This window comes from Pungitius pungitius, chromosome 14, assembly GCF_949316345.1.
Source record: "Pungitius pungitius chromosome 14, fPunPun2.1, whole genome shotgun sequence".
In the NCBI taxonomy this organism is placed as follows: Eukaryota; Metazoa; Chordata; class Actinopteri; order Perciformes; family Gasterosteidae; genus Pungitius; species Pungitius pungitius.
Window position 1 is genome coordinate 1,956,341 of NC_084913.1, and position 23,464 is coordinate 1,979,804.

The 23,464-nt window shown below is 54.0% G+C and overlaps 1 protein-coding gene across 1 annotated transcript in view; it reads right to left on the reverse strand.

The window, feature by feature from the left end:
- Window positions 1-251: 251 nt before the first annotated feature.
- syne2b (spectrin repeat containing, nuclear envelope 2b) overlaps window positions 252-23,464 on the reverse strand; it is a 78,462-nt gene continuing 55,249 nt past the window's right edge. Inside the window, exons 81-126 of the mRNA XM_062557460.1 lie at window positions 23,116-23,231; window positions 22,857-22,959; window positions 22,482-22,649; window positions 20,961-21,572; window positions 20,689-20,883; window positions 20,511-20,603; window positions 20,182-20,301; window positions 19,906-20,106; window positions 19,649-19,822; window positions 19,453-19,566; window positions 18,856-19,052; window positions 18,573-18,705; window positions 18,072-18,269; window positions 17,172-17,324; window positions 16,915-17,091; window positions 16,629-16,784; window positions 16,384-16,527; window positions 16,128-16,298; window positions 15,914-16,047; window positions 15,617-15,821; window positions 15,314-15,496; window positions 15,025-15,093; window positions 14,612-14,766; window positions 14,366-14,513; window positions 14,192-14,286; window positions 13,867-14,098; window positions 13,239-13,433; window positions 12,564-12,683; window positions 12,097-12,252; window positions 11,287-11,445; window positions 10,898-11,064; window positions 8,536-8,698; window positions 7,015-7,196; window positions 6,777-6,927; window positions 5,702-5,884; window positions 5,169-5,306; window positions 4,896-5,087; window positions 4,455-4,746; window positions 4,042-4,175; window positions 3,804-3,933; window positions 3,473-3,711; window positions 3,180-3,380; window positions 2,982-3,083; window positions 2,482-2,673; window positions 1,448-1,500; window positions 252-1,285 (exon numbers count right to left, since the gene is read on the reverse strand). Coding sequence (XP_062413444.1) covers window positions 1,075-1,285; window positions 1,448-1,500; window positions 2,482-2,673; window positions 2,982-3,083; window positions 3,180-3,380; window positions 3,473-3,711; window positions 3,804-3,933; window positions 4,042-4,175; window positions 4,455-4,746; window positions 4,896-5,087; window positions 5,169-5,306; window positions 5,702-5,884; window positions 6,777-6,927; window positions 7,015-7,196; window positions 8,536-8,698; window positions 10,898-11,064; window positions 11,287-11,445; window positions 12,097-12,252; window positions 12,564-12,683; window positions 13,239-13,433; window positions 13,867-14,098; window positions 14,192-14,286; window positions 14,366-14,513; window positions 14,612-14,766; window positions 15,025-15,093; window positions 15,314-15,496; window positions 15,617-15,821; window positions 15,914-16,047; window positions 16,128-16,298; window positions 16,384-16,527; window positions 16,629-16,784; window positions 16,915-17,091; window positions 17,172-17,324; window positions 18,072-18,269; window positions 18,573-18,705; window positions 18,856-19,052; window positions 19,453-19,566; window positions 19,649-19,822; window positions 19,906-20,106; window positions 20,182-20,301; window positions 20,511-20,603; window positions 20,689-20,883; window positions 20,961-21,572; window positions 22,482-22,649; window positions 22,857-22,959; window positions 23,116-23,231 — 7,806 coding nt within the window. The 3' untranslated portion in view covers window positions 252-1,074. The remainder of the gene's footprint in view (window positions 1,286-1,447; window positions 1,501-2,481; window positions 2,674-2,981; window positions 3,084-3,179; window positions 3,381-3,472; window positions 3,712-3,803; window positions 3,934-4,041; window positions 4,176-4,454; window positions 4,747-4,895; window positions 5,088-5,168; window positions 5,307-5,701; window positions 5,885-6,776; window positions 6,928-7,014; window positions 7,197-8,535; window positions 8,699-10,897; window positions 11,065-11,286; window positions 11,446-12,096; window positions 12,253-12,563; window positions 12,684-13,238; window positions 13,434-13,866; window positions 14,099-14,191; window positions 14,287-14,365; window positions 14,514-14,611; window positions 14,767-15,024; window positions 15,094-15,313; window positions 15,497-15,616; window positions 15,822-15,913; window positions 16,048-16,127; window positions 16,299-16,383; window positions 16,528-16,628; window positions 16,785-16,914; window positions 17,092-17,171; window positions 17,325-18,071; window positions 18,270-18,572; window positions 18,706-18,855; window positions 19,053-19,452; window positions 19,567-19,648; window positions 19,823-19,905; window positions 20,107-20,181; window positions 20,302-20,510; window positions 20,604-20,688; window positions 20,884-20,960; window positions 21,573-22,481; window positions 22,650-22,856; window positions 22,960-23,115; window positions 23,232-23,464) is intronic.

The following is a 23,464-nucleotide window of genomic DNA, read 5'->3' on the forward strand; positions in this document are numbered from 1 at the left end:
TCAATGAGGCCTAAAATATTTTAATGCTGACTTTTTTTCAAAATTCGAAGATTTTAATTTTTTCAAAATTCGAAGATTTTAATTTTTTCAAAATTCCCAAATATCAATTTAAAAAACTCAATGCTACAATTTTGTATTAACGCTTTTACTTTTTTTCCTAGATGAATTTGGATGATTTATTTTCTCCAAATTCTAAAGGGACATTTCTTTTCACAAACTCAATAGTTTTGTTTTCCAGATAAACAAACAGCTGCAAATCATGACAGTTTATTGTCAATCAAAAACAACAATCTATTCACCTCATAAATAGCTCACAAAATAAATCAAACTTTTCCTACTCTTTAGACTGTGAGGCTGAGATTATGTATAAATTAGGATTAAACACTGCATTTCAAATCAAATATTACACTCTATAACATTTAGGATACTCAAACTGTCAATGCGCTTGTACACGGCTACATTCAATCCCCGAAGGATGATTTACATTCACGGCCTGCTGTGTTTTACTGTTCATGTCTTCACACCGGAACCCGACGGAGATGATGTTCTGGTGTTTGGATTTTAACGTAAATGCTAATTCGTTATCTGAAAGCAGGTGGTCAGCGATTGGTTCATCGGGGGTTCGCCTGGACTCCTTCTGCCCCCTAGTGGTACAAAAAAAACGTAATGCCGCTTTAATTCAGTGATCTGCTAAAATAGTGGAAACTAGTAAAGTAAAGTAAAGTTAACACACTGATAGGAAAATATTATAGTTAAATATAGACTTCAATGCCACACTCAAACTCATCTCAAGTATTTACACAAATCATCAATAAAGTTCCTTATTTGATAAAGTTATGCTAGTTCTGATGACTTCATGTCTTACAGCTCAAACTGTAATATCTGTACAAAATGTGCATCAAAGGTGGCTTCTGTCCTTTTTCCATCAGGGACGTCGGTTGGCAAAACTTCACAAATGAGAACATTAAGAGAACCAGTCACGTGGTTTTCTTTCCACAAACAACAAATAGATCTTCTAACAGAGCCCGCGGGTTTAAAATTGAAAGCCTTGTTGTGTGCCTCGCGGGGCCCTGGTCACGTGGGCGGGGGCCCGTTGGTGTAGCGCAGCATGGGGGAGAAGGAGCGGGCGAAGTTGTTGGACAGCGCGCAGCTGAAGCTCTCGTCGGAGAGCGGCAGCAGGCAGGAGACCACCAGCAGCAGGAGGAGCAGCAGGTGGAGCGGGAAGGCGGCTCGGAGCACCCGCAGGAAGAAGGGTCGCCGGGGGGGGGAGTCCCTCCGCGCCTGCCTGGGGGGGGCACACACACACACACAGTTGAGTGGTGAAGTTTAACAAAGAATTACTCAAAGTCCACTGGAGGTTTTCACATGAAGATGAAACAAACAGTGACCTGAGACTGACCAGCAGGAGACTTGATGCCAAAGAACGAAGGTCCTGAGCGTGACTCACCTTCTGCCCGGTGCTTCTCCGCCTGTAGCTGCTCCAAGACCCGCTGCCTCCACCTAAAGCATCCGACAGGTCACACGGGTCACTGACATGACTCAAACTGCACGTTTCATTCAACACCTGCATCACCTCCAAAAATACAATTTCACAAAAATGTGAAATTTTTCATAATCCCATTTTGTTATGGTGTGTGATATACTATGACTTAACTAATACTATAATAATACTCAGCTGTAATATGTCTATAAAAAGCCTTTATTGAACTTTATTGAATAAGCTGAATTCTTTTTTTAGGCAATTTAACTCACAATACTATTAACTTTCCATAATCATTTTAAGTGTGATAAGCAGACGTTTGACTGGTGACGTTCAGCGGCATCGGAGGAGGAGACGAGTGTTGTCACGGCGACGCTGTCCACCTCTGAGCTGGTTTCCTGACACCCTCAGAGGTCACAAATAGCTTTACTCTCGATAGCATCGCACTTATTTCACTGTATACTTTACTACTGTAAGATAGTTTAATACTGTACTATATTATTATACTTATTATCAGGGTTCTGTTCTGGATTTACGTTTGTGTGTCATTTCTAAACGGTTTCCTGATCATTTCCAAAACGTTGCTAAAAACGTCATTTTTTACTTTAGATTTTTTTTATTTATTATTTCATTCATTTTGGATCGTAAGTTGTATATTGTTGTGTAATGCTAACCTGATGTTGACTAATAATAAAGTCATTTATCTTTTAAGCGATGAAGATTTCCGGCTGAATTCTTTTCAAACACACGAGTATTTGGAGATGATATCATTGGATGTGCAGCAAGTGAACACCTTTTCTAGTTTGCTTCAATTGGAACCTCATTACAAACCAGGGGAAAGCATTTGGGAGCATGAAATATAAATTATAGTTCTGCATATTTGATGCAATGTTTCATTATACAGTTAAACACTGGAAAGTGATGCATTAGAAGCAGAACTCCAGCAGAGAGCTCCTGCAGGCAAGAACCAGGCGAAGGGTGAAGAGGTGGAGTGGACCTACCGGCCTCCCCTGCAGCGCGTTCAGCTCGGCCTCCACCCGCCGCAGCAAGAGGTGCAGTTTGTTGCCGATGACGTGAACCTTCTCCTTGGCCTCCAGGCTGTCGTCTCCCGTGGCCTCCAGGAGGAGCTGAGAGGAGATGTCCTGCAGCGAGGAGACCTCCCGCTGGCGGCCGCGCAGCTCGTGCTGCAGGGCCTGCAGGCAGGGGGCGACAGAGAGCAGCAGTCAGCTTCTCCTCCGGGAACGATGAAACGCAACATGACTCAAGTTTAACTCTAAATGCCACAAAATCAATGTTACTACTTTATAGTTACTATAAAATCTAGTATTATGTTAGCATGTGGTTCCGCTAACTACAGTCCCGCGCTAACATTAGCTTTAACCGCTAACTGGTCCCATCATCACCAGTAAGATGAGCTCAAACAAACACTACATTTCCCATAAAGCCCGGGACCGGTTGATGGAAACCAGATGAGCTCTCATGAGCTCTTCCGTCTCCTCACCGTCAGCGCGTCTCTCTGCTGGTCGGACACGCCCACCGCGCCCAGCGAGTCGTCCACCCGGGACAACCACAGCAGCAGGGAGTGCAGCGCCTCGTGGAACTCCTGCAGGAGGAACACCAGGTCACTGAACCACAGTGGGGGGGGGGGGGTGCAGGGGGGACAGGTGGATAGGGGACGGGTGCAGGGGGGACGTCCTACCTGACACTCCATGAGTGCAGAGTGCAGCCTCCTCTCCCAGCCCTCCAGGCAGCTGCAGGCGCGCGTCCAGCCCTGATTGGCCGAGGCGAGGGCGCCCCGTAGCTCCTGCTGCTCGGCGCCGTCGCCCTGCAGGAAGTGGCGGCTGCTCAGGTTGGCGGCGATCATCAGACACTTGTAGCTGTTGAAGGTCTTCTGCATCTCCTGGATCAATAGGAGATGTGGTGAGATGAAGCGTTTCAAACCCTCCCCCCCCCCCCCCCCGGCTGTTCGTTGGGGCGCCCCTGCTGGCTTACCTTTAGCGTCCTGACGTTGTCCTCCATGTCTCGGATGTTGGTGGACGGCTCGATGCGCTGCAGCCTCTCGAGCTCCGGCAGCGCCCGGCCCAACCAGGAAGTGACATCGCAGAGGTCAGAGTTCAGCTTCTGCCACTGGACGTGGTCCCGCTGGACGAGGTCGCGCTGGACGAGGTCGCGCTGGACGAGGTCGCCGTGCAGCGGCTGAGCTCGAAGCAGCTCCCAGCGCTCGATGACCCCTGCAGAGTCCATCAGGTCACCGGATCTATTAATAACAATCACTCTCCCATCAGGACCAGTGATCCAAACCCCCCCCGCTCTGTCTGCGCACCTGTGCTGGTCTGCTTGTCGGCCATGCTGCTGGTCAGACCCGGACCCTCCGGCTCCTCCTCGTGGTCCAGGATCAGCTTCACTCTCTTCACGCTGTTGATGGTGCCGCTGCACTCCGACATCAGCTTGACCTGAACGCACACACACACACACACACACACACACACACTTCAGTGGAAAGACACACTCCTAACGGTCTCAGCAGGATGGAGGCCTGGGGGGGGTGGGGGGGTCCTTACGTAGCCCTGCTGGGGGAAGGGGGCCCTGCTGGGAGTGGGAGACACGTTCAGGCCTCGGGGGGGTTCTCGGGGAACCCGTTTCCTCTGCGGGGGGGCGGGCTGGTGCCAGCTGGGCGGGTCGGTCACGGACTTCACTGAAGAGGGAGAGACGGTGAGACGTTGTTTGGCTTTGATGTTTTACACGTCTTCACTTCACTGCGATTTGAGCAGAATGACTGCAGAGGAATGTGTGGAGGAGGGGGTGTCAGCCGGGTGGGTTTGGGGTTGCTAGGAGACGAGTAGCCTGCTACCCGAGAGACCCAGAGCTCTCTGTGACCTTCACATCTGGGGGGTGGAGGTCAACGGGTCTGTGACTCTCAGCCCAAAGTGGTTCTCGTACTGCGTGCATGTAATCTGGGGGGAGAAGTGATCACCTGACAGGGCGCTGAAGTAGGCGGCTTCCTCGTCGTCCTCGTGGGACGAGGACCCCCCCACGTCCACGGTGTGGTCCCACTCCAGCGGGATGGAGTCCACGCTGACGGGGGTCTCTCGTCCCGACCGCTCCGGGGGGGGAACCAGGAGGTGGCACGCGGCCCGCTGGCCGGCGGAGGCCCCGCCCACTGCTGGAGACTCCTCCTCCTTCCTCGCCCCCTCCCAGGAGGGAGTCCCGGGGGTCGGATCCGCCGCGTCGTCCAGGTCCGACAGTTCCCTCTCCTCCTCCACAAGCTTAAACACCACAGAAGAAGAAAGCTCAGATTGACTCACATTTAAACAAGTAATAAAGTCACACACAAAAAACTCCCAAAAAACTCAAACTTAACAGAATAACAGGTATTTCTATTATTGGAATAATGATGGCGGCGTGCGGCGCTCACCGGGCGGCTGACCAGCCGCTGGTGGAAGCGAGACACTCGGCCGAACACCTCCTGGCAGTACGAGTGCAGCTCCTCCAGCTCGTCCTCCATCAGCACGGCGTCCAGCGGGGCGCTCTTCTGGATCAGGTTCTCCCCAAATACGATCAGGGCGTCGATCTTGTTGGTGTTGAGGGTGATCTCCTGCTGGAAGGCCTGCAGGGGGGGGGGAGGGGGGGGGGGGGTTAGAGAAGCTGGTCTCCTGGATGAAACGTTGGAGGAGCGCGTTGGACTCACGTTGAGCTGCCTCATCTTGTCTCCGGCGTCGCTCTGTGAGAAGTGCTCCACGTTGGTGAGCTGGAGGTCCATCTCCGTCAGCCACACCAGGATGGCCTCCCTGCGGCCCTCGAAGTCCTCCCTCTGAGAGGTGAAGTGCTGCGGGGGGGGGGGGGGGGGGGGGGCACAGAGGGTTCGTCCTCAGTCCAAAGCTCCTCAGCCACATGGCTTCTGTCTTACTGATTCATATCTGCTTATTTTATCACGAGGGAGTCTTCCTTTTTAAAATCGCCGATTTCTGATGTCGAGCTTCACAAATAGAAGGAAATTGAGTTGAAATTGAGGAACAAATTTGCAAAAGTTACTGTGTCGCTGTGTAAAGATGGCGAGACTCATGAGTAAAGAAAAGAAAGAATGAAATGTCTCCTCTCCTTCACCTGAAGCCTGAGAATTAACCGCCGCATACGAGGACTCTCACTGCGCTCCACATCTCCCCCCCTCGCCTCCCCCCGCCTCACTGAGCACCCATCCTCCCCCCCCCCCAACGGTCTCACCTTGAGCCGGCGGAGCACAGACGCCACCCTCTTCTGCAGGCTGTCCCACCTCCGGTTCCCCTCGTGGACCAGCGCTCTGAGCTTGCTGGCGGCGTCGGTCCGGTTCTCGCGGGCCAGGCGGCGGTACTGCTTGTTGACCAGCTCCAGCTGGGTGAGGCGCTCGTGGACCTGCCGCTGGAACGCCTGGCGGGACAAAGGGGAGTGGCGCTGAGACTGAGAAGCTCCATCGATGGATCAGAGGACAGAACGCGTCGATGGAGCCACGTCGCTGTCCGTGGTGCTGAAGTGGCCCACGGGTTTGGAGTGAAGACCTTCTGTCAGTCAGGAGTCATAATATCACCTAGAACTCATGGTGAGCTCCATGAGCTTTTACTGGTTGATCCCTTTGGACTATGTCACCATATTAAAAAGGTACTGATGGGAACGTTAAAGATAAATTGATTTATCGATTATAAAAATCCACGTTATGAACTGTCAACAAAAGGATAAGACCAAAGCCTGGATTTTTGGGAAGGAAGGAAGGAAGAAATGGTGGGAAGATAAATTGATATCAAACCCTTTTAAAGAAATAAGATGAACAGTTTGGACAGTTGACGTTACTCAGGAGGATTAAAAACCTTAAACCTCTAACCATCACGTCCCAAAGCATCCCTTAGATATCACTATGAATGTCACTGCCCCCCCCACCCCCGCCTCCATGGGATAAAGAGTAATAGTAAGAAGCACCATCTACACTGGATCCCTGTTGCCATGGAGATAAGGGCACAAACTCGAGATAACCAGAATGACCAAATGATTAATCTGCCAGACTGACACATCAAAGGTTTCCTCAGAGCAACAAGAGACGTGAAGCTGCAACTGAGAGAAAACACTCCGAAGCTTCAGGCATTTTACAATGTGGTCGGGTCGCTCTAGGACGTCACCGTGTATGGATTTGGCGGTAGAGAGACTCTCCACACGTCTCAGGCAGAGAGCTGTCAATCAGCGTTAGGCCCCGCCCTAAAGCCTCCCCTCTTCATCAGCGGTATTCTGCCGGTCTGAAGCAAACTAGAAAGAAACCACTGGTTTGGCTGACCTCGAACTTCTTGAGCTCCTCCTTGGCGCTGGTGTAGAGCACGTTGGCGGAGTCCGGGTTGGCCGCGGTGAGCTCGGCCGTCTTCAGCCAGTCTTCGAAGCGAGAGAAGTCGTCCATGAACTTGCACCAGAGGCGCCAGGTCTCCTCGATCCTAAAGGCCAACGGGGGCGAAACGTCTCTGTTGGTGTTGGTGGGGTCCTCCAGTCAGGGATGAACTCCTGTGCACCGCGATGCTCACCTCATCCTCCTCTCCATGGACATGGCGCAGATGTTCCTCCAGCGGCGGTCCAGGCTGCGCGTGGTCTGCTGGATGGAGTCGTTCTCCGGGTCGCAGGCGTCGGCGTCGTGCAGCAGGACGTCGCACAGCGTCAGCACCGACGCCGCGCTCTCCGAGTGCTGCTCGATGTCCCGCTGCAGGTCCTGCAAAAGGAAACAAAGGTCTCACACGCTGCATGAGGGCAACAGGCGGTGAGCACGAGAGCTTCTGAAAAGTCACGTGACACTAACTCCTGTTCAAAGTCGCTCGAAGCTTTCATCCTTTCATGACATTTCCATTTATTGAGATTAAATCTTAACCGCTCAAAAGATAAGCCGGATGAAAATGGCAACCACATGTTACCAGCCAGGTAACCACTCTTAAAAGTTATTTCACAGTGTGTGTGTGTTGCTCCCTATGAAGCTCGAAGGCACTTTTGTGGGCTGTTCAGGGTTGCCATGGTGACAGATGAAAGCTTAAAGAGCCCCTCCACACGGGAGTCATTTCAGCCGTCCGTCATCCACTAATGGAGCGCTGCAGCCTGGTCTCCTCTCGCCTCGCTGCCGTATTCCTTCCTCACTTTTACCAATTTCACATATCTTTCCGTCTGTCAGTCTTCCTCCTTTTCACCTTCTTCATCATCACTTTCCTCAGATATGTTACAAACTCAGACAGGCAGGTTTTTCTCACGGCATATTTTCAGTATTTTCAGCATTGAAATGATGAGCGAGAGATAATTCAGTGCCTCGACTAACGAGCCGACTCGTCCTTCTGTGGCCTTCAGTTCGTCTTGAAAGTGGAACAAGAAACAAGCCCAAAGTCCTGGAAGCTGCAGGTGGTGACAGCAGTGACAGCTTCTGGACTAAATGGACCACTTCATAACTGTCAGCAGCTTCTTATGGACTTAAGTGTGCACTCAGTCTGTCATGTTTTGGGCACTTTGAGGCTTTACAAAAAAGTTCAGCTCTTCTGACAAACGTCACATCTCATCCTCCCTCCGAATACCTCTCTCACCAAATCCCCCCCCTGCACCCCCCCCCCCCCCCGGTCCTCTCGGCCCGGCAGCTCTCAGCTGATCGGCGGGACACAAAATGGTTAAAGTCCATTTGGCTCTTCATCGTCCGTCATCCCAGCGTGACAGCTTCCGTCCTCCTGCTTCACTCAGTGCCGCCATTACGCCTCTCTTCTGTTGTTATGCTTGGGGGTGGGGGCCGGGGGGCACAACAGGACGGCCCCCACACAAAGGCTCTAAGAGCAGCGAGTTCCCCCCCCCCGATAAGTGGAGTCTCCATTCGGCCCCTTGAAGCCTCTGAGGCTTTTGGCCGAACAGGGACACGTTGAGGGACATTACATCGCCAAAGGAAACGGCCACATCAGACCCGTATACTTGTCTAATGTAAAGGGTCAAAGGTCAGAGGCTGTCGCATAAGTACAGATTGAGAAGCCCTCTGAGGGGTCACACGCCCCCCCCCCCCCCCCCCCTGTAGGAACGTCTCGGCCCACCTGCTGCTCAGCCAGTTTCCTCTGGATCTCGTCGCCGTGGCAAACGCTGTAGAGCAGCGGCTGGGAAAGCTCCGCCTCCACGCGGGCCAGCCAGGGCCGCAGGGCGCTCATGTTCTGATCCAGCTGCTGCACCGTCACCAGCGTGTCCTTCAGCTTCCTCACCCTGCGGGAGAGGGGGGGGCGTTAGAGGGAGATGTTTAGCTCTTCACATCCATCACAAGTGCTGTGACAAACACACATGACAATGGGGGGCGAAGGAAGAGGGGGGGGGGGGGAACCTCACTTCACGGGGAGGATCTCTTTACCCTTACCCGGCGGCGCTCGGGGTCTGGGAAGCTGTCATGTGACTCACAGCGACCTACATTGCTCACCGAACCCGGCACAATGCAGCTAGAGGGAGCGTCCCCCCCAGAACCCCCCCTTTGAGCACCAGTCAGGGTCTGTGTGTATGTGTGTGTGTGTGTGTGAGTATGTGTCTGTGTGTGTGTGTGTATCTGAGCATGTGGCTCTAAACGGAGCAGCGGAAGAAAACATTGGCGTCATCTAAAACATGCTGCTGCCGTACACAGACACACACAGACACACACACACACACACACACACACACACACGTGTGCAGGCGGGGTCATCCTCCTCTGTGCCTGTGAGATGTGATCTGAGTCCCGAAACAACGTTTGAATGCTGCTAAACAGGTTGCCGTGGAAACAGTGTGGTTAGAAGTCCTGATGTCACTTCATCATTTATACATTTAAGATTTCAGGTTATTTCTAAGCAGGTCGGAGAAATCATAGAGAAGCTGAAGCTTTGGAATCTGAAGGTGCACTGTTCATGTACTACACACACACACACACACACACACACACACACACACACACGCTGTCCGAGCTGCCTCCTAAATTCCGACACACACAGCAGACGTCTGGATGGACTTTCCTCTGAATGACTGCGTCCTCATCGCCTCATCGACAAAAAGCTCAGCCCATTCCCCTTCGCTCCTCCTCCTCCTCCTCCCCCTCCTCCTCCTCCTCCTCCTCCTCCTCCTCCCCCTCCTCCTCCTCCTCCTCCTCCTCCCCCTCCTCCTTCTCCACATCGAAGCCCCCGGTCTGCTCCCCAGCTGTGAGCCGGTTGCGATGAGGTTATTAAAGCTACTTACGGGCCGCTGAGAGGAAGCTCCATCGCGACGCCTCGTCCGCTAGCTCAGCCCCCCCCCCAAAACCCCCACCTCTGCCCCTCCTCCCTGCTCTGCAATCCGCCTGTCTCCTCCTCCTCCTCCTCCTCCTCCTCCTCCTCCTCTCCAAACATCTGGACTCAGAGACACGTTCACATGAGGACACACAGCAACAGGAGCTCAATGTTTACACTGATTCATGTTTTGATCGATTAGATTAATGTAATAATTATTAAGTCTAAAATGTCAGTACGTCATTTTTCCTCTTCTTTGAAATTATTTTTTTGTTGTTGTCATTTTCAGAATAAAAGTAGCAAACTTAAAGAAGGTAAATAAATAAAAATATCAACATGGTGTGAGCTTCTTCTTTACTTTTCTACTAGTTTCCACTGTGAGCTTCTCTATGTTTTACTAGGAAACGTCTGTCAGCTGATGAGTGAGCGTCTGTCCACCTGACAGGAAACAAACCGCCGCGTTTTAAATCGTCACCATGACAACCAGACCCGTCCCCGCTTGGAGAGGAACGAGGTCTCAACCAATCAGCATCCAACGCCAAAGAACACGGCGACTCGCAAACTGCAGCCACAAAAGTGATGTTTGAAGTTAAAAAAAACATCTGCCTCGTGCACGTCTCATTTAGACAATGCGCAGAGAACCCCCCCCCCCCCCTCCATTCTCCCCCCCCCCCTCCTCCCGGGGGCCCATCGGCACAAAGGCTGGTGTCAGACAGCAGCTGCCCAGCCGGTGACGGAGCCTCCGGTTTGTTTGGGCGGGACAAAGGCGAGCGGCGGTCCAGTGTCAACGCGTCTAATCCCCCACGAGTCAGAGGACCTCAGTCTGTCCGGAGGGGGCCGGGGGGGGGGAGCTACCCCGGTCCCCCTAATGTTTAACAACCTCTCTGCCCCCGGGTGCTTCCATCAGGCTGAATCTCTGCACCTTTGTGACCGTTTGTATCAGAGACTCCTCAAAGACACGTTGACCAAAGCCTGGGGGGCAGGAGGGGGGATGGGGGGGGAGGGGGGGGGGGGGCATATGGGCCACTACTAAGCCCACAACGTGCAGCCCCATGTGGAGCAGCAGCCCTTGTGGATTAATATTCATTTGGGCTGCGAGCTTTTAATCTGCAGCGGAACAGAACAGATGAGCTGCGTCCTCGGGGGGGGGGGGGGGGGGGGGGGGAGGGGGGTGTCTCACCTGTCCTCGATGTGGTGGAACAGGTGGTGCCAGCGGTCGTTGGCGTCTTGCAGCTTGCCGCTGACCTGCGTCTCGTTGGTCCGGTTGCCGGCGGTGACGAGCTGCTCCCCGAGCTGCTGCAGCTGGGTTTTACTCTCAGTGAACACGTTGATCTCCTCCATGCAGTCCTGGAGAAAGAGGACGAGGGACACGTGTCGTCACGTCTCCGCAGGGCGCAGATGAATGAGGTCCAACAAGGACAAAAACACAGCGCAATCAAAGTCTTCACATCCCATAATCACTTCACTATGAAGATATTATGAAAACCTCTGACTTCGTCTGAACATCTGGAGCAGGGAAGCTTTTTCCTCAGGCGACCTTGAACTACAAGAAGGTAGGTCCCTGCTCACCTTCTTGAGCTTCTCCACCACCTCCTCAATGTTGAGGTCGGAGTCCTGCGCCACCTTGTTCTCCATCTGAGTCAGCCACTCGCACAGCTCCTGGTTCTTGTCGTTGAAGAGGATCCAGGCGCTGAGGCGATCCGCGATCTCCTGCTTACGCAGAGACACCTGCCACAGAGGGACAGGAGACGTGAGTTTCTCCTGAATCAGAGCAGTGACCTCACTGCAGCTTAAACAGAATGAGGAGAAGGACATGGAAGAACATCTGGTGCCTCCTGCTCTGCTCCATCGATCTCAGGTCGCTTCATGGTTTGTAGTTTAGAAAGTTAAAAAGTACCTTAAAGGTATTTTCCTGTATTTTCTTAGCTGCACATACAGTGAATTATGGGTTTACACACGTTCAAAGACACACAAACACACACACACACACACACACACACACAGTAAGAAGTAAAAGTCAGTTTGATGACTATTAACCCCTCCCCTCCGGACCCATTTCAAAACAAAAGCTCCTCCTCCTGCAGGCTCTCCCATCACCATCTGCTCCTCACAAAGACCCCCCCTGCCCCCCCCCCCCACCTGTTGGTATCTCCACATTCACTCACTCATCTCCTCTTCAAAGGCTCACACAGCTCTAATGACCAGTAAGCAGACCGAATGCGTCGCACACGTCACGAAGGGATAAGACACAAAAACAAGGTAAAAGGTTTGATGACCAGCGTGTTTTAGTTTAGGAGGTTCGGAGTGTTTATCAGGTCTCTGACCCCGTGACCCCTGTGACCCCTGTGACCCAGAAGCAAAAGGGAAGGAGCCTCTCACCTTGAGGCAGAGCTCCTCCCACTGACGGTGCAGGTGCTCCACCTGCTCCTGCAGCAGCAGGACGTCGTCGGCCATGATGTACTGGGACAGATCCGTCTTCATGGTGCTCAGCTCCGTCAGGCTCTCAGCCCAGTCCTCCAGCGCCTCCTCGTTCTCCTGCATACCACAACACGCCCAGCGACAAACCGTCAGCGACCCCCTCCACAGCTCGCCCCCCCCCCTCTCTACTCCCTAATGTCTCCCGCCCTCTCTCTCTCTCAACCCCCTAATGTCTCTCTCTGTGTGTCCAGCCCCTTTTCTCTCTCTCTCTCTCTCTCTCTCTCTCTCTCTCTCTCTCTCCACCCAGAGAGCAGAGAGAGGATTAAGGGCCACGGGTCTGCAGGCCGGGGGAGGGGTGTTTAAGGGGGGGGGGGGGGGGGGCAGGAGGCTCTGGGTCACACGTGATAATGAGCTGCTGGAGGTCTCACCGTGTTGTCTGCACTCAGCAGCTCATCGGCGCTCTCTGGCCTCGGCTGCTTCAGGCTGCTCTTCAGCTCCTGCAGCTGCAGCGCCACCTCGGCTAGTCGGGCCTCGCAGTGAACCCAGTTCTGAGACCAACACACACCTTACATTACATTACATTACACACACACACACACACACGGGTTTTAGGGACTCGTTGATCATGCAGATTAACAGCTGATTGGCTTAGAGGACGACCGGAGGGACATTTCACTCCTTTGTTCAACATGTCCATTGTCACCAATGACAGCAGATTGGATTAACTGGGCTGCAGAAGCCTTCAGGGATGGGTTACTAAAAGTGTCTACAGGGGGGGGGCTTCATCTTCCTCGTCATCCAAATCAGGACCATTGTAGAAAAAGAGCAAAAGAGGACGGGACACAGAAAGACAACACGGAGACAATAATCCACGCCGTCACATTCAAACAGACACAAAACACTTGTATGTACTAGTATGAAGATGCAAATTAAGTAAAAGAAGCAAAGCCACGAGGACAAAAAATAATAATAAGCAATTCCATTAATTCATTTATTCATAATTAATCATTCATTTTCCCTTATTTTATTTTGAGAATTCTCCCTGAGAAATGATTTGTCAATAAATTGTCAGAAATCCTTTTATTTCGGTTGATTGTGGTTACCTTGACGACCTCCTCGGTGAGCTCCGTCCTCCGGCCCAGAAGGCCGTGCAGGTCGTCCCAGTCCTCCTGCAGGGTCCCCAGGTCGGTCTGCAGCCGCGTCTGCGTCTCCTCGTCCGCCATGGAGAAGAGCTGCCGGCCCACCTCCAGCGTGTGGATGAAGCTGCTCTGGTGCCTCTGGAACATCTGCTCCGTGTGCTGAGAGCAGGAGGGACAGAGCAGAGCCAATGGGAAACAAGGACCTCTGATACTTCACTAGCAATCAATGCAAAGCTTTCCTTTTCACGGTGATCAAATCAGCAGAAAAGAAGCTCTTCCTCCTCCTCTTCAGGTGTAAATGTAATCAAGGAGACTTTCTTCTTAAATCTCTTGTTTCTGGCTGATCTTAAACTGTCCATCAGGTGTGGAAACCTAAAACTACTTAAAGAGGCAGAAAGCCGCCGTGCTACTTGTTAATCTTAAAGAGACCAACGTGACACTCAAAAACACAAATAAAGGTGTCTCCATCATCTTCTTCTATCAGTTTTATCAATATAAACATTTAATTTAAAAAGCTTTTGTATTGTGTGAATTGTATGAAAGCTGAAACCATAACAACATGATGGTCAGTCGGAGTGATGAGGTCACTCACCCGGAGGCCCCGCAGGGAGCTCCTCAGCTGCCGCAAGCTGCAGTGGGGCGGCCCGGCGGGGGGGAGGAGCCCCCGCGCCTCCGACAGGAACCTCTGCAGCTTCCTCAGGCCGCGACGGAACAGGTGCCAGAGCTCCACCAGCTCCTCCACCAGCGAGCGGCGCCGCTCGGCCCGCCGCGCCGCGCCCTGCCAGAGCTCCCTGAGCTGGGACAGCTTCAGGAGGAAGTCGCTCCTGCAACACACGTGCGGCGGGTGAGGAGCCGCTTTGGCCCCGCCCACCCCCCCCCCCCTTTATTTGGGACTAGAAGCAAGGGCCTCTTCCTACCTGTCCTCCATCTCTCCTCTCTGCAGCAGGTGCAGGGCCTCGGTGAAGACCGAGTGGAGGATCTGGTGACCGGTGGTCAGCTCTGCCTGGAACCGCTGGAACGGAGGCCGCAGGGTCAGGCCTGTGTGTGTGTGTGTGTGTGTGTGTGTGTGTGTGAGGTTCGTGAGTTAACACCTTGTGCGTGCGGAGCTGCTGCCGGAGGCCGACGTACGAGCCGGAGACGTCCACCGCCACAGTGTCCTCCATCCTCTGCAGGAAGGACATCCAGCTCTCACACTTGTCCTGGAAGCTCTGCTGCCTCAAGGCCTCCGCCTGCAGCTCGCTGTGTGTGTGGAGGAGAGAAGGTTTTAAACCCCCGTCATGTGACCTGTCACACACTCCCCCTGGCTCACGCGTCCGTGCACTGATCTCAGATCTGACCTGCAGGCCTCCTCGGCTCTGGCGCCGGCGGCGGCCCAGCGGCGGTTGAGGCTTCGCAGGCGGCGAGCCGCGGCGTCGCCCAGCGACGCGCTGCAGCTCCGCCCGTTCAGCACGTCCAGGTCGGCGGAGGCGGCGCTCAGCTCCAGGAGGCCGGACTGGAGACACATGGTGGTCACATGGTGGTCACAAGAGTGTGTAGACATCCTATTTTCTGAAAATATTTCTTAAACATGTGACGCAATCAAAATAAAATGACATTTGATTCCCAGTCTTTAAATACAACATGAGAAGTCCTTTTATATTATTTATTATTCATTGTTCATCTCAATTTTCTTTTCACAAACTGCTCTAAAAGCTCCAGCCCAAAGATATGGATCCTGTTTACAGTTTAACGGCGAGAGGAGACGTCTCACCTGCTGCTCCAGCTTTTCCTCCAGAGACTCCAGGACGCCCTCGAACTCCTGCAGCCGCTCCAGCTCCTCCTGCACGCAGGGCAGTGTTGGCACGTGGCACATGTCACGTTTGACAGATTGAAACATGACACTGTTATTTTTCACTTTACTTTTGTGTGCTCAGATTTATTTTGTTTTATTTCAGTTGCCACTCTGTTTGTATTTAGTGATGCAGTAAATAAAACAACTTTAGTTACAAATCAGAAAGTCTTATTATGACGCCTCCATGAATGGAAGGATGTGGTTTCACCTGCAGCTCCGTCAGGACCCCCGTCAGCGCCTGGCTGAGCTGCTCAACTCCACCTGACAACAACCAGCTCTCTGATTGGACCAGACTGGCGGCCGAGGGTTCCAGGCGGGCGGTTAGGTCCTTGGAGGCCTCCAGCAAGCCCCCCAGGTCGGACTGCAGAGCGTCTGTCCTCTCCAGGAGGCTCTGTGGGACGGAGGGACAAAAGATGAGGAATCTTTAGAATTCTTTCATCGGTTTAATATTTGTCAGCTCAGGAAGTAGAACTAGTAAGGAATGGATAAATATATCCGACCCCCTCCCCACCTGAACCAGCTGCACCCTTCCAGCGACCTGCTCCACGGTGTCGTCGCCCGCGGCCCCCCCGCCCAGCAGCGACCTGCCGTCGCTCTGCAGCGCCTGCAGTCGGAGGGAGAAAGACGCCGCCAGCGCGCCGTACGCCTCCCAAAGCTGCAGCACCACCCGACTCCACCGGAGCCGCCCGTCCAACGCCGCCGCCGCCGCCCCCCAGCTGGAGGAGGGAGGTGTGTGTGGAGGAACGGTTAAACATCCTCACACGAAACCCAACAAACCAGCATCCACCTGCTGAGCCTTCCGTCTCACCTGTCCCTTTGTCCGTCCAGCTGCTCCGCGAGGAGGACGGCGGCGGCGGGGCTGACGAGGCCTCTGAGGGCGGAGACGCTGCGGCTCAGTCCGTCCCACTCTGTCCCCGAGGCCTCCGTCTCCTCCTGGAGAAGCTGGTCCCGACACAACAGACGGTCATCAGGAGCACAGCATTAGAAGCACGCATTTAACAGCTCCCCATCGGCTCCTGTACCTGCAGGTGGAGGTGGAGGTCTCTGTGTGTCTGCAGGCGGAGCGCAGCGCCGGCGTGCAGCTCCAGAGTCTGAGACACTCGGGCTGCTGTCAGCGCCGTCTGATCCAGTCGCTTCTGCACGCCCTCCCACAGCTGCTGGGCCCGAAGCAGCCTCTGGTGGACCGAGTCCCGCTGCAAAGGGGACAATCAAAGTAGGAATAAATACGCTTTGATGTAAGAACACGGGGGGGTCCGCGTTGTCCTCGGGCTCATTTACCTGCTGTGTGAGGGCCTCACAGGCCCGGATGCATTTCTCGGTGTGAGAGGTTAAGTCCTTGCTGCTGCCGGTTCCTCCTCCAGCGAGTCGGAGCCTGGACTCCTGCAGAGCGGCAGCTTTGTGCTTGATCTTCTCCTGCAGGTCCTGACAAAGAGGGGACGCGTTTGGATCGCTCCCAAAGGCCTCGGGGGGCTAAACGCGAAGCAGCAGATCGGCCCGGGGGGGTCGGGATGGTTCCGACTAACCTGGGAGGCGCCGATGCTCCTCTGCAGCTCCGTCTGGCTGCTGGGCGTCCGGGCCAAGTCCATCCAGCGGTTCTGCTCTGCGATCCAGCTGTCGATCTGCTGCAGCCGGGCCTCCTGCTCCGCTCTGCTCCTCAGCTCCTGCTGCACCTCCTGGAGCTGAACACCACGAACAAACAGCCTCAGCGGGGTCAGACGAGTGTCCTCAGAGCGGCGAGGACTTGAGGAGGTTAAGAAATGGGCCGTTGTGGCAAACAAAGCTGGTGAGTGGTTGGTTCTGGGCTCTGACCTGACGGTCCACGGCTCCCAGGAGGCGGAGCCACCGACGGTTGAGCTGACCCTGCTCCTCTGCAAACTGGTTGAGCTCCTGGCGCCCCCTCTGGCCGTCCTCGGTGCTGCACGTGTGCAGCGGGCGGCTGGAGTAGTCCAGCGTGGCGCGGTGCGCCGACATCTCGGCCCGACACTCCTAAACAAAACGGAGTAAAGTTACAGAACAAACGGGTCGCCGGGTCGGGACCTCCGTCCATCACGCAGCTCCTCTCCGACCTCGCAGCGTCTCAGGAGCCGACCCAGGTCGGCGTTGGAGGCGGAGCCTCCGTTGATGCTGCTGCCGTGTTCCTCCAGACGGGACTCGGCCCCCTCCAGCCAGGCCTGCAGGTCCAGGAGCGCCTCCTGCTGGGACAGCGTCTTCATCCATTGCTGAGGAAGAGGAGGAGGCAAAGAGTGAGATCCGTGAGCTCTGTTCTTCAAGAAGGGCTCGTTCCGCTCCTCAAACAACCCAAAAGATTTATGCTGCCTTCGTTGGAACATGATGGAGGAAGATTTAATAAATCACATGAATCAATATTTTATCCATTTAGAGCAAAATTGTGCCTTTAATTGTTCATTTGCGGTGAATCTTTGAGATGAATCTGAAAATAACTTGAAAAGGAGCTGAGTGAGAAGGCGAGAAAAGACGAGAAGAAACGGAAAATAACGAGAACAGTGGGAAGAGAAGATGAGTCGTAAAGGAGGGGGAAGGGATTTAGAAAAAAAAGAGCAATAGAGAGAAGTAGACCGAAAGGAGGACAGAGAGACAGACAGAGACAGACAGAGACAGACAGAGACAGGCAGGAATGGTTTCACACCAATTAGGTGCGAGGAGTCCTCCTGGCGTCATTGTGCTGCTCGGCGGGATGTTTGAAGCTAATTGGACGTCTGCAGCTAGTTTTTGAAATGCTGCACAAGGACAAAAACCTCCATCACAGCAAAGAATACAGTAAAAAAAGACCATGTTCAGAAAAAGGAGCAGAAGCCCAGAGAAGAGTCATAAGTCCCACCTCTGGATCACTATATTCACATTAAACTCATGGAAGTCACGTGGTACGGAGGCCAAGGAGGGTCAAAAAAATGCAAAGCGTGGAACCGTGAAACCGATGACGGTTTGTTTGATCCAGATGTGCTCACCTGGTGCAGAGCGCGTTGGAGCACGGGGGCGTCGGCCTGCAGACCGGACCAGTGCAGCTCCACCCGTCTGAGCAGATCCGGGACCTCCGGACCTCCATCGGGGGCCCCGTCCTCTTCCCCCAGCACGACCAGCTGGGTTCCAACACAGACAACAGCCGCCTTCAGCTCAGATTTGGCCTCCAGCTCTTTGGTCAACGTCTAAAAATAGAAATATTTCATTATATTCTGTTGCCTGCGGGGGAAAAACGACCAGGACGCAGCTGCGTCCCCGCTGACTCTCGGCTTAAGCAATGCAATGTTGGATATTCAGTTATTTGCAATTACAGTAGGGATGTCAAGAAGAACATGCAGAGACTCATCACGAGTTCAGAGGTCAATTGGCATCAGAACATCGGGATGAAATCCATTCATTCAAGTCTTTGTCTTCACAAAATAAAAGGTTGCCTCAAACAGATGTTACTTAAAAACCTCTTTTCCTGGTGAAGTTGGGCCTGAACTCACCACGGACCGCAGGTAGTGGTCCCGCCTCTGTTCAACGGCCACCGCCCCCTCAGCGGAGAGCCGACGCCATTGGTCGATGAGCTCTCTGGCCCCGCCCATCCACTCAGTCAGCGCAGCAGAGTCACGGGAAAACCTGTTTATTGGTGGGAAATAGCACCTTGTGACTTTGTGTCATTTCATGTCATTTATTTAATATGTTTTAATGACCCCGACACAACAGATTTAAGCGAAATACGGTCAAACGTATTTATTTTGCAGTGAAAGGACGTTTCTCGTCTCTCACCTGCTCCTCAGCTTCCTCCTCCTTTCAACGCGGGTGTGTTTGTGCTCCACCTTCCTGTGCAGGGCTCTCCATCGTGCCTCCAGGCTGCCGGTGGACGCACCGACCCCCCCGCAGCCGCCCGCCACCTTGAGCCAGAGCCCCGCCTCCAGCATCCGCCAGAACCGCGCCTCGCCCGCCTCCAGGACGCCGCGCCGCCCCTGTCAGAAAACCACAAGCTCAGAAACGCGACACGGCTCACACACACACACACACACACACACACACAAACATGGTTGACCCCTGCGTGAGCTGCAGCCATTTCAGAGGAATACGACAGCAGAGTCCAGATGGTCTCGCTGGAGGTCTCGGCTCGGCTAATAACCGGCATCAAAGCCCAGGAACATCGTGTGCCCTTCAGACAACAACCCACTCGCTTGTACTTAATTGAGCCAATTGGGTTTTGAGTGCAATGCACAAAGGAGAAGCATGAGGAGCTCCGAGAGGAGCCGAGTGGAACATTGCTAACTGCGCCGCGTCCTCCAGCCGGCGGCTTGTTGGTAAATCGCAATCATCCCCTGGAGAGAAAGAACATGTGCATTAATGATTAAAATAAATGACCTGGTAGGCACTGGGCTCAGAATCATCCTCCTCGTGCATCCTGGGAAATGAAGTCTCAATGTCTCTCAGCAGGGAGTCGGTCCAGGCGCTGTCCTCCTCCCACAGGGACCACACCTGGGACACGCAGACAGACGCTGCTTTAGCATCGCCCCACTCGCCGCTAGCGGGCCGATGCTAAAGCAGCGTCCTGCACTACCTGGAAGGTTCGCTGCATCCTGGTCCCGTCCTCCAGGGCGAGCTGCTGCAGTCGGCCCACCTCGGCCTGCAGGCCCGTCACCGCCGCCTCCCACCTCCGCAGGGCGCTCTCCGGGACCCTCTGGGTCAGCTGCTGCAGGATCTGAAGCCGATGGCCCAGGAACCGGAAGAACCTCTGGCGAGAGAGAAGGGCGAGCGGCGTTAAAGATCCCCTTCCCACCGGGCGCCGCGTCCTTCCTGCCGCGCGTCCGGCCGTACCGTGTGGCCGGCGAGCCGCTGCTGGAGCCCAGCACGGGTCTGCAGCTCGCCGCCGGCCCGCCGGGCCAGGCGCTCCGAGCCCAGCGCCAGCAGCTCCTGCAGGGCGCCGACCAGCCGCTCGCACTGCTGCTGCAGCTCCTCACCGGCCTCCAGCTCCTCCCGCAGGGAGCGGACGCCACCCAGAGACCCCACCAGCTCGGCCTGCACGCAAGAACCCGCCTGTTTGGTGTTGATGCTCCCAGGAGTCCAGCTGCTGATTCTAGATGTTGCAAATACCTCCAGATGTGAGGCCTGCTGGAGGAGAGCAGCAGGCAGGTGGGGTCGGTCAGCCTCCTCCAGCAGGGAGCTCACCTGCTCCACCTGCTGCTGCAGAGACTCCTGCATCTCAACCAAGGCCTGTAATGAATGATATTAAACCAACAGTTTGTAAGGAACCACTTGAGTACGTGTCTCACAGTGAGAAGAACTCTCCCACAACCTTTGAGAAGTTAGAACTAGTAAGTAATCATTAGTTCTTTTTTTGTCAATCACTTAATCAACAAACTGCTGAAGCTCGGTAATAAAGCACGAGCCGCTCTGTGAAGTTATCTCCATGGCAACGGTACCTGTAGCTGGGGCGGCCCGGCGGACTCTTTAGTTATGTGGAGAACCGTGGCCCGGTTAGAGGTGAAGGCTGCATGCAGCTCACGGAGACGTTTCTGTGGGTTAAACACACGACACGGCTCATGCAAACAGGACGTTAGCAGACGGGTTCCAAGGCGAGAAGAAGCCTCCGTGTGGGACCTGCTGCCGTGCGGCGTCCTCCTGCAGCTCCGTGAGGCGCCGCCCTCGGCTGCTGAGCGCCGAGCGCAGCGCAGGGAGCACTCGGCACACGTGGGCCACGCACTGCTCGGCGCGCCGTGAGCCCAGGACGCGGCTGATCTCTGACCCCCGAGAGGCCAGCTCGCTGCCGAGGGTCCACAGCTCCGCAGACAGAGTCTGAAAAGGGGCACAAGGGGAGTCCTTCTCAGAGTCTCATAGAGCCCCCCCCCCCCTCCAAAGTAACTGAGTCTCACCTGCAGCAGCCCCCGCTCTGTGTCCCCCTCAGGTGTCCCCCCAGCAGGCAGCAGGCCGCTGATGGACGTCAGGGTCAGGGACGCCCCGTGCAGGATATGAAACAAACCCTCGTCCAGCGTCTGGTGGGAGGGGTCAGCGTGGGGGGGGTCGGCGTGGGAGGGGTCAGGGTGGGAGGAGTCGGTGTGGGAGGGGTCCGCGTGGGAGGGGTCAGGGTGGGAAGAGTCAATGTGGGAGGAGTCAGCATGGGAGGAGTCGGTGTGGGAGGGGTCCGCGTGGGAGGGGTCGGCGTGGGAGGGGTCAGGGTGGGAGGAGTCGGTGTGGGAGGGGTCCGCGTGGGAGGGGTCAGGGTGGGAAGAGTCAATGTGGGAGGAGTCAGCATGGGAGGAGTCGGTGTGGGAGGGGTCCGCGTGGGAGGGGTCAGCGTGGGAGGAGTCAGGGTGGGAAGAGTCAGTGTGGGAGGAGTCAGCATGGGAGTAGTCGGTGTGGGAGGAGTCGGTGTGGGAGGGGTCAGCCTGGGAGGGGTCAGCGTGGAAGGAGTCCATGTGGGAGGGGTCAGCGTGGAAGGAGTCCATGTGGGAGGGGTCCACGACAGAGGGGTCCGCGAAGGAGGCCTGAAGAGGAGGAGGTGAGTGAAACTGTTAACAAAGATGAGGATGAATTCATGTCACACAAGTATTTAGTCGGTCACATGGGGTGAGAGGAGGAGGAGGAGGAGGAGGAGGAAGAGGAGGAGGTGATCATATCTCATTCGAATCACAGAACAATCTGCAGAATTATTCGCCTTTAAACGAGCAGCGTCTCCCTCCAACACCTTTTGCTTTGTGCTCCATCAGGTCGGCTTCCTTTTCCCTCTCTATTATCCACCAGCGTTGGTCTGTGCCTCCAGAGGAGCGACACCAATTCCCCCGGAGGTTAACCCGCTGACCTCGGAGCCGCGGTGATTGGGATCCACATTAGAATATAAAAATCAGTTCAATTCCTCATCTTCCAGAATGAGGTCCCAATCTCTCAGGGATGTATCAGATGCAGAGAGGGATGCAATGTTTAATGGACAATGAAGAGCATCCAAATAAGGACTTTGAATGTTTCAGTTATGGTCAGTGCATACCGTGAAAGTGTGGTCAAGGTAGTCAGCCACTCATTTCCTAAAACAACTAAAATGTTACCATATATATATATATATATATATAGTATATTATTTTTAGGCATTAATAATAATCAGAAAATGTATTGATATTTGGTTCTTATAAATATATCTATAGATATATACTGTATGTCTCTGTTAGAGACCTGTCAATCAACGTGTAGCCCCTTTTTACGGTCTGTTTGACTCTAAATGGACCATCATTCACTAAATGAACATCATGCTGCATTAAAGAAGACTTGAAACTAGAGACTGAGACCATGAACTCATGTTTACAATGTTTACTGAGGGAATAAATCAAGTAGAGAAGTAGAGTCATAGAGACTTTTTGGGAGAAGAGGAGTCGCCCCCTGCTGGTCACTCAGCGCCCCCTCACATTTATTTCCCGGCGTTGCATGTTGCCATGGTGACGATGTGGCGTCTGCGTCTCTGTGAGTCCGAGCTCTCTCAGGTGGCTGATGTGGGTTTGGAGCTCTTTTACCGTCTGTGCAGCAATCAGACGTCCCGCTGCTCCATCACCGCGCCTCCTAGATGAGTCTGCCACCTTCAGGGAGGATGGGGGGGGGACACACATCAAGCCCTGCGGGACTCCCCATCACACCAGAGACACAACAAAGTGCCTCCTCCTCGGAGAAGGTGATAATCAAGCTCGGCGAGAGCACAGATTTTTCTCTCTTTTCTCTTTTGTGTTTCGTTAAAAAAAAGAAGTGATAATCGAGGCCTTCAGCTGCCACGGCAACGGGGCCTTTACCTGGTAGGGAGGGAGCAGCCAGCTCTCCTCCAGGGCCAGCAGGCGGCTGTGGAGCCCCTCCCACTTCTCCTCAGCCGAGGGCTGCTCCGCATCGGGAGGCCCCCTGGGGGGGGGGGGGGGGGGTGGGGGGGTGAACACTTATCATCTCTATCACGTCAAGTCAAATCATCTTAAACTTCCCGCATTGATTGTAAGAAGTTAGAAGACACTAAACATGACTTTAGAAACATCACTGCCATGTGATGGTGCAGTGCGTTACCGTGGAGACGGCCCGCTGCGGTCCTCCGGCTCCGGGCCGTGGAGGCGAGTCCTGCTGCCCTGCCGGGCGATGGAGCGAGTCAGTCCCCTCTGCTCCGTCAGCTGCTGCTCCAACTCCTAAAAGCAACACCAACGAGGATGAGGAGGATTTACCTCTTCAACATCTGTACTACCACCACGCTGTAATAGTATAACAAGTAATAGTCAAGTAAAAGTCACTGAACGCATTGAGGCAGCAGACTCAGTACAACTGTGACTGTGTTAAATATACCTTCAGATTATTCATTTGGTTGAAGGTCATTTTTAAATATTAAATATGCACTATGTTCAGTATGGATTCATCTGCTTGT